Source organism: Lepidochelys kempii, chromosome 1 (genome assembly GCF_965140265.1).
Source record: "Lepidochelys kempii isolate rLepKem1 chromosome 1, rLepKem1.hap2, whole genome shotgun sequence".
Lineage (NCBI taxonomy): Eukaryota > Metazoa > Chordata > Testudines > Cheloniidae > Lepidochelys > Lepidochelys kempii.
In genome coordinates, this window is record NC_133256.1 from 225,403,844 (window position 1) to 225,413,743 (window position 9,900).

Here is a 9,900-nt window from a genome sequence, read left to right on the forward strand (position 1 = left end):
TACAGATAGCTGCAAAAAAAATATTTTATTTTACAGTACAGTCAGTACTATACATCTAGATGAATAACCTGTCCACAATCACTTTCTTTTGCAATCTTATATTTTGGTTGCCAGTTACGTTTGTTAATTGAATTTTCAGATGTAAAAAACTAACGAAGAAGTAACTAAGGGATATAACACTGCAAAATTTGCCCCTCAGTCATGAGAAAGGATAGGAAGGAAAGCGTTTCACTTGATGCATAATAAGTTATTTTGTTTGGTTTTAAAATATGAAAAAAAAACATGTATTTGACTAAGGCCTCCCACTGACAAGGACAAGAGTGCAACTACTGCCATTTACACACACAAAAAGCCAGGAGATTACACGATTTGGAGACTGACATTCCACAGAATCTATAAATAAATACATCCACACATACATAGGAACTTTTTTCCCAACACTGAAGAGACAGTGTCTGGTAAAGGAGCACCCAACTATATTCAGAGTCACGTTTGCTCTGTTGAGTCAAGATGCCATGCAGAACCATTAACAGCGCAAGTGTTTAAGAGCAGTACACCAATTAAGTTACTCAAAAAATAAAAAACTTTCATAGTCTGTTAGCAATTCCCTTTATTCTTACCTATGTTGTGAGTTGGAATACCACATGGAACTGTTTGGTAAATTTTCCTGACTTAACTTCAAAATATAGAAAATCAGAAGCTAACGTGAGCCACCCCTTTCTAATAGACATTGGTCAATTATTTTAAATTGGTAAAAGACAAGCAAAAGCTCTAAGTACAGTTGTTGGGGGTTTTTTTTGGGGGGGGGGGGTTAAAGTGTGCTCTAACTCGCATTATAAAAACAATTACAAAAGGCTTTTCAATACAAATATAAAGGCTTATTCTGTTTAGCAAACTGCAGCTGTACAGCACAGGAATTGTTCAGAAAGCCATTTTAACTGTTCACTGGATCATGAAATTCAAGCTATTGTGATAGCCTATATTACAAACAGAAATAAGATGTTTTGGTTAAAAAGGATAATCTGAAAAGTTAAGAAATTTGTTCAGAAAAAGGTAGCACATCATGATTTTTTATAATATACTCTAGTAAAATATTAAGGTCTGATTATTCTGCCAGTTTCCAACAAACTATTTTAAATGCCAATAGTTATAGGTTTTTCTATGTTGCTCCTCACTGTAGAATCTGAGCACTTGAAACACATGAATGGATTTATCTTCCCTCTATTAACAAAATTGGGAAGTTCATTCCATGTATGTGGCAGTGAAGCACAAAGAGATCAATTAGTTTTATGGGTGCTTGCCAGTTCCAGAAGAAAAAAAAAATGCCATAAACGACGTGCCTAAGGTCACACAACAAGTCAATTGTAAGAAGCTTGTTAAGAAGAGTTCCTGCTACTACACTTGCCCCTAAACCCCCTGGCCAACATTTGTGGGTTTACAATTTTTTATTTTTATTTTTTTGGCTGGTGGGGTAAACTAAAGTTTTTCCTCTTTCCTGTTGCCATGTGAAAGGCCCACAAACATACAAGTAAAACAGTGACATTGACTATACTCATAATGCTGTGGAATGTACAAAGTAAATTTGAAGAAAAATAGTTTCCTGTAATCTGTTAAATATTTGTATTACCATAGCACCTAGGAGCCCTAGTTATGGACCAGGATCTCATTGTGCGAGGTGCTGTACAAACAGAAAAAAGAGATGGTCCCTGCCTCAAAGAGCTTAATTTTTGATGCTACTTGTAATATTAGTAAGTAAAAACTTCAGGCAGAAGTATGATTTAAATTACCATGCTCCTTTAAGCATCGCCAAAACTTCATGCATTTCTGATAAACTTATTACATTTTCCATATAGAGGATCATGCTCTCCCAGTCTTAGGTCAGCCCCCTTTTACATGGAAGAATTTCTGTGTTCATTTAATTTGCTCTTTTGCCTTTGTTATTGTGAGATGTTTGCACCATGCTCTGAAATGTCTAGTTTGGGCTCATTTTGCTTTGCTCCCGTAAGAGTATCCATAGTCAAGAACACTCCACTGATAAAGGGCTGCTCACTGAGTGTGCCAGTTTCACACAAAGTGCAATCAAGTTCCCATGTTCCCATTGAGTGCAAGTGTTTTGATAGCTCACAGATGGAGAAGCATGCCCTATCCCAAAAGGGACTTCAGAGATTAGTACCAGGACCTTGAATTGTATTCAAAATTGAATGGGGAGCATATAGAGATTCAGCCTAGTCTATTCTGTATTTTCTCTTGTTTAAAAAGAGTTGCCCAAGTTGGAGTTGTCATGCTTCGTATATTGCAGCCCTAATAAAGGAAATTACAGCAGCCCAAACAGAAGGTTAAAACACAGATTACAGCAGCCATGTTCTCAGCTGAAGCACAATCAATCATCTGGTAAGTCAAAAGCAGAAAGTCATCATCAATGTATACAGTTATATTTCGCTGTTTCTTATTAGAAAAAGCTTCTGAATATTAAAAAAAAAAAAGTAAACATACAAGATCACACCCTGCAGTTAGCGGTATTGCCAACATCATATATTTAAAATGCATGAGTAAGGCCCAAAAACTCCTAAATAAAATGTTTAAATCTTAATTTTTTAAACCACATTGTTGGATTCTTTTTACTTCCACTTATTTATTTGTTAGGTACTTGTACAGTCCCATTACCATAGTATCTGAGCACCTTAAAATATTTAATGCATTATTCACAGAACATCCCTGTAATGTAGGTAAGTGCTATTGTCCCCTTTTTTAAAGTTGGGAAACTGAGGTACAAAGAGTAACCCACTTGGCCAGGGTCACACAGGAAGTCTGGGGAAGAATAGAGAACTAAATCCGAGTCTTTAAAGTCTCAGGCTAATACACTAACTATTGGACTTTCCTTCCCCATTTGCTTCCTGTTTTTTTAACCTTTTGGATTCATCTTTTTAAACTTTTCTCCACTGTACCAATATAGCTGTGCCGCTGTAAGATTGCTCATGTAGCCATGTTATGCCAACAGGACAGAGCCCATTGACATAAGAAAACCAGCATCAATGAGCAGTGGTAGCTATGTTGGCAAGAGAGCATCTCCTGCTGACATAGCATTGTGCACATGAGCGCTTATGCTGGCAAAACTTACATTGCTCATGGCAGTATTTTTTTTACACCCCTGAGCGACAAAAGTTTTGCCAACATAAGTGCTACTGTAGACATGGCCTAAGACTTATGATCTGGCCCAATTAACAGAGAAAAAGTAAAGCAGCATAGAAACATGAGCTTTGGGCAGAAAGAGATGCGCTTGTGTCACAAAATTCAGATCCAGACCTCTTAATTTGGCAATGGAATTTTGGGGGAAGGATGTTCAGATCCAGGGTTTTGATTCAGACTATTCCCTAACCAGAACCCCACCTGTTGTTGCATTTATTATACCACTCCAATAAACCCCAGAAAACTAGGCGCTCATCCTCACCCAGAGTGAAAAGAAGTCATTGGTCCCCCACCCAGAGCCTGAACCGACCAATGTTGTTAGAATGTTTATCATCTAGCTATTCCCCTTTCCTTCACATCTAGAAGCCCAGCCTTCGGCCAGAGACAAGACAACACCACCTACAAAACAAGTAATACATAATGGAGAACAGCTAGCACCCTCTTGACTCATCCTAAGCATATCAATGCAAATAAAGGTAGCTTCTCTTCCTCCCCATTCAGGTATTGATGCAATCAATTTGGTTACAGTTATTTTCACTTTCTGGTTCTTACTGTTGCAATGTTTGCATTTAAAACACTGCAAGGTAACGTTTATTTGTTTAACAACCAAACAGTCTCACTGAATTTCTTTTTTTTTAATTGTAAAACCACTACTGTTGGCCTTTGGTTTTAGAAGAGCTTGCTTTCACAAAATTTAAGGTTTTGCCTATTCTAAGTGTACAGAGTTCCTTTAAAACTTTTATTAAGCTTCAATCATTTGTATTTGACTGCTTTTTGCAAGTAACTTGGCTGGGATGGTGAAGTTTGAACAGACACATCATTGACTGTTCTCATACAAGAGCTGAGCTGCGAACACTGCAAAAGGAACACTTACATCTATGTACAGTGAGTATTTACACAAGCTCCACAGTGCAGTTAGACAGATTCAAGATCCCAACTACTGATCTCTGGGAGCATAACACTTTGGTGGCAGGACACCTGACTACAATACCCCTTGTTTAATCACTTAGCCCTTGTTTACAATCAATATTGCTACTTCTCTCAGAGGTGTGAAAAATCCACACCCCTGAGAGATGTAGCTATACCAATCTAACCCCCGTGTAGAAAGTGCTAGGTCAATGGAAGAATTTTTCTGGTGACCAAGTTACCACCTTTTGGGAGGTAGATTACCTACGCCGACGGGAAAACCCATCCTGTCAGTGTAGGTAATATCTACACTGAAGCACTACAGTGGCACAGGTGCACCGCTACAGCCGCACCACTGTCGCATTTTAGTGTATACGTATCCTTAGATGCATACCTTGGCTAAGTTTTCGGTCTAAAACATATTTCTAGCAAAAAATGCAGATTTGCTGACAATGAACAATTTGGCAAAACTAACTCAAATTCACAAAATGTGTCATTTAGGGAAAAAATGAAAGAACATGCAAAAAACCCCAAATATTTTGTTTTGACATTTTCTAAACATTTTGATTTTAGTTCAATGACTTTTTCTAAATCTCCTTCAATTTTATTTTAAAAATTCAAAACTGTTTAAAAATGCTCAAAAAAATGAAATGCTTTGTTTGACCCAAAATGATTGTTTTTCTCAGTTTTTCAGAATTGCCATCAAACCAAACAATCTGTTATTTGTCCAGCCCTACTTCAATAAGTTCCCAAACAGCAGTATTTAAACACAGGCAGATGAGACAAATTGTGAACGTTGCCTACGGTCACACAAAGCAGCTGTGACCAGCAGGGAATCAAACCTGGATCTTGAGCCCTGTTTCAGTGTCCTAAGCATAAGACCAGATAAAAAACTAAAGAAGGATTTAACTAGCAATATTAGCCTTGAAAAAAACACAAACAAAAACATAAACTGTAGACATACACTACCTCACAATGCCACATGGGGCATGTTCACATTTGAACTGAAAACAATTCCCAGCTCACTAGTTCTGATCCCACTAGCACACTAAAAATAGTGTAGCCATTGTGGTGTGAATGGGCAGGACTAGCTAACCTAACTATTTTTAGTTTGCTAACTTATATCAAGCTAGCATGCATATGCTCCCTCCACTTTGGAAGTACACCCCCGCTCAAAACATAGACATACCCCAGGTTAGGGGAAGTAGAATTTGAACATATAGGCTCAAGAATATGAATTTAAAAAACAACATGTAGATGTGTTAGATTTTTAACACAAACATACAAATAACCTACCTTGTTTTATCTTCGACATACGAGTTACAAGCTAGTGTTCCCCCTAATCCTGTAACTGCATCCACCTGGGTCAACGCTTGCACCTAAACAGAGCCACTGAAGCCAATGCAGCTCCACATCAGTGCAACAACCTGCTCATATGGGTCCACTTACATGAAAACTATAATAAAAATAATCACAACTCTGTCTGAGTTTTCTTTAATAACTACATGCTTTGTGTAACATTTAAGATAATAAAATGAAGAGATGTCTTTTTCCCATTTGTTTACTTTCAGCAGAGCTTTGTTTAATTTCTACAACAATTGTCAGTTTCATTTTCTAATCTTTCTTTGCACTGGCATACCATCATTCTGGACTGTAACAAACATGCCCTGGCCACCCACTCAAAGGCCGTGTCTACATTTGGATTTTAGCTACTAACGTTGCAGAACTGATGCAAACCACTAGCACAGACAATTTGCACTGCTACAGCTTACCCATTTCACACCTGTGCTGCTCTGGTGTAAGCTGTGTCGACAGTAGTGGTCTGCACCAGTGGCTAAAATCTCACTTAGGCAAGGCCTAATAGTAATGAAGCTAGTCCCCGGGGAGAAAGAAGCAGTTGTTAATGACAGGTTTCAGAGTAACAGCCGTGTTAGTCTGTATTCACAAAAAGAAAAGGAGTACTTGTGGCACCTTAGAGACTAACCAATTTATTAGAGCATAAGCTTTCGTGAGCTGTAGCTCACGAAAGCTTATGCAGTTGTTAATGTCTCCCTGAACCAGAGGCACATGCAGGGAACAGAGACAAGTGCAGGCAGAGAAGGGTACTCTCCCTCACCTGCTCCCCATGCTCTGGTATGGAAGCAGGGACACTCCCAGGATCTATACACAGAGCAGAGAGTACAGGTAGGGGGAAACTATATTTCCCTTACCTATCAGACCCCAAACCATAAGTGATGGCTCACAGGCCACCTGTCTGCTTCATTAGCCAGGGGCCTAGCAAAAGAAGGAAAGGCCCATCTTCATTTCCCAGATCATTCCAAGTGACCAGGAAACAGATGACTGCTGTAGAATATTAAAGAAGATAGGGCTGCAAGAGCACCTGCAAGGGGGCACCAGTATATGTCTGGTCCTGTTTTCCCCAGACCCACTTGTGACCCACCCAGACACTGGTAAGCAAGGCACAATGAAGACGAGAGTTTAAGAACTACAACAGCTGTTGTAAGCTTTATAGCCTGGCATGCAGACTTGGTTTTTAAGTTACACGATTTCAAAGCACCCCCTTCAATGGGGAACAAGAAAGCCCTGAAACCAAACATCACTGACAGGGTTATCACTAGCCTGCGGCTACCTGAAAAGAGCAGGGATGTAATTTAAACTAATCTTGAAAATTAGGCAGGGACCCCTCTGCCTCCTTACAGCCTCACCACTACTCCCAGTCCCCCTACGCACAGAGAGCTCAAACAGACACTGCACTGCCCCAGTCCCTCACACCCCTGTGGCCAGGAACAGACCAGCTCCCCACATGCAACACACACACACAGACCCCCAACCAGGCACAGGCCCAAGGTCTACTCCATCTCTCCTCCTTGCACACACCTTAGTACACGTACACACAGAGCCGTACACCCCAATACACGTGTACACACACACCCATGACGACGACGCCCCCCCCCAGTACACACACCCCCCAGTACAGCCCCATACCACCGGTAAACGAAACGTCCACACACGTCCTTACACCCCCACCACACGCGCACCCACACGACCCACACACGTACACCCCGTCTCCGTCTCCACCTCCGCGCCGCGCTGACCCCCCCCCCCCCCCCACACACACACACACACACACACACACACACACACACACACCCCGGCCCCACGTGGCCCCCGCGGGGCCCCTCCTCCCCGCTACCTGGGCCGCGCCTCCCGGAACAGGCCCGTCAGCCGCCGCACGGTCTCCAGGCGGCCGGGGGCCGACGAGGCCTCGGAGAGCCGCTCCGCCCGGGCGGCGAGTCCCAGCCGCGGGCCCAGAGCGCGCAGCGCCGCCTCGGGCCCGGCCGCCGCCATCGTGCGCCTCTGCCCCGCTCCGCCCCCTGCCGCTCGGCCCGCCGTGCGTGGGCAGGCCGGGGTGCTGTGCGCGGCGCGGCGCGGGGGCGGGGGCCGCTGTGTGAGCGCTGCGGAGGTGTGCGAGAGATGCGGGCGGGCACGTGTACGGGGGTGCGGAGGTCGGGGTGAGCGCCAGGGGTTGAGTTCAGCCGGAGCCGCCCAGCGTGGAGCTCCAGGCCAGATTTTCAAACCCGCCGGACCCCTGGCACGCCCCAAGGCTCAGGGAAACATCCCGTGAGGCTGTATGCAAGCCGTGGGGATGCCTGTGTGCGCAGGTATCGGTCTATGCAGGCGTGTAGCTACGTGTGATGTGCATGGGAGTGTGTGCACATGTGTGACTGTATATGTGCAGCTGCGTGTGATACCTGTGGGCATGGTCCAGATAACTGTACATAAGGGCTGTCCATACGTTACGTAATGCATTATTGGATGGATGGGTCCTTAATTTTGCATGACAGAATGTTTGTCTCAGTGTTATAAAGTATTACAAAGGTCTTGAAACTCACAAAAAGGTGTTACATAATTTGTGGACAGTCCCCACCTGTAGGTGGGTATGTAAGAGACATATAGTCATTTTAAATGAAATTGTTGGAAGTAAAACAAAAACCCAAACTCAGGGAATGTGCAATTAAGTTTCCATCACCAAATATAATAGAGGGAGATTTGTTGCTTCAAGCAAAGTCCTGCTACCATGCAGCCTATCTTAAGGGTACGTTTGGATGGATTCTGTTTTTATTGATTTCACCATACACACAGAAACGGACAAAAATATTTCCATCAGTAATAATGGAAATTTACAGGTAGACAAAATAATAAAAATGCTGCTTGAGAGCTTATTAGAGTTTGACGTAAGGATATTTACTTGTATTTTTTAACATGTGATGTTCACAATGTGTGTTTAAATGACTATAAAGCTTTAACTTTTTGACTCTCAATGCCTACTGTCATTAAATAATTATTTTCTGATCCCCCATTGTCTGACCACCCCATATTTTCCCACAGCTATGAACATTTAAATTGATAAAAATAGAAAAAAATGCTTAAAAATAAACATTGATAGTAGCCATCGAAATTATAAAAAAAAATTAAATTCTGCCAAGCCTAATTGAAGGATTTTGATTAGTGGGATGTAGCTGTTGTTGCCTTTCTCCTATTCAGTTGTATGTGTAAATCTTGAACATTTATGTCTTCTGCAATCAGTAGGAAGATGAGTATGTCATGGGGGTTACAGATTCTCTGATTTTCTGTCTTTTTTTCCCTTGAGCACTGTGACTTTTCCTTTTTTCATTTCCTCCACCAACAAGTTTGAAGACGGGCCACTGAGGTTGGGAGGAGTGTGAATACCAGTGCATAACCCTTCTAGCAGCAGTAGAGGTGAAGGTTCCCCATCCAGAGGTAAAGCATACCCTGGCTTTATGCTAGGTTTTTTTGCCTCAGATTTCTCGCCATTGCTGCCACCACTTCAGCTCAGCAAGTAGCAGCAATGTTGGAAGCACTGGAAACACAAGACATCAGTGCCAGATAAAGCATATCTTATTGAGCATGCTCTGGTCAATGTTAGATGTCACTGTACTTAAATCACCCGTAGTCACACACAGCCCTCTCCACACTAGTGCTTCCAAAATTACTACCACCACTGGCAATAAACTCCCAGTTCCACTGCTAAGGGGAGATGCTGAATGCAAGAGCAGGGATCTGAGGGAAGCAGAGTCTGCTATCACCTGTCCCTTCTCACACTGTAGTGTGTGTGTTTGTGGGGGACAAGAGATGCAGAGACACCAGCTGCCAGAAATGAGAACTCAAGGTAGAAACTCTTTCAGCAAATAGCAGTGGGGAATAAAGGCCAGGGCACAGCTGGAAGGACAGGTTCTTCCCAAAAGTCACCATGAAGAAGTAACCAAACTGAGTACCTTTCCGTTCACTCCTCTGTCTTGGCCCAATGGAGGCCCTCAGCTCAGTCCTATGACACTGTGAGAAGATAGATAACAGCCCTCTTTGTTCCGTAGATCATGTGCTCCAATCTTTACCTACCCTTGGCTCTGTTCAGTCTTTCTTTCAGAGATGTCTGTCTGCAAATGACCTAACTAACAATTCTGAGAGTCATTTCAGTATGTCTAAAAAAAAAATTAAAACAATTGGTAAATTTACAAAAATAGGGAGAATAGGTATGGATTAAAAGACATATTCTTATCTAAATACTACAGAAAGCATTGCTAGGCTAATATTAAGCTTAAATTCCCAAACATAGTTTTAAATCTTTTGCCAGAGAAGTCTTTGGGTGATGAACAGTTCCACAGCTGTCTCTAATCCCAGTTCACATGATCCACAAAGTATCTCTATACGGCTCAGATGTCCACTGTAATTGGAGAAGCTGTAGGGTCCATACATTTAGTAAGGTCAAAAGTCAGTTAGGATTGGGAA

The 9,900-nt window shown here is 42.2% G+C and overlaps 1 protein-coding gene across 12 annotated transcripts in view; it reads right to left on the bottom strand.

Annotated features, from left to right (window-relative positions):
- Window positions 1–7,490, bottom strand: part of ATXN10 (ataxin 10) — a 338,101-nt gene extending 330,611 nt beyond the window's left edge. For 7 of the 12 annotated variants that reach the window (XR_012155466.1, XR_012155465.1, XR_012155473.1 and 4 more), the window contains exon 1: window positions 7,286–7,490. Coding sequence is in view for 6 of the 12 variants with exons in the window: in XM_073315907.1 (XP_073172008.1) it covers window positions 7,286–7,440 (155 nt within the window). In the remaining 6 variants the exon portion in view is untranslated. The remainder of the gene's footprint in view (window positions 1–7,285) is intronic. The other 5 variants (XM_073315943.1, XM_073315953.1, XM_073315935.1 and 2 more) reach the window with 3 other exon arrangements.
- Window positions 7,491–9,900: the final 2,410 nt, after the last annotated feature.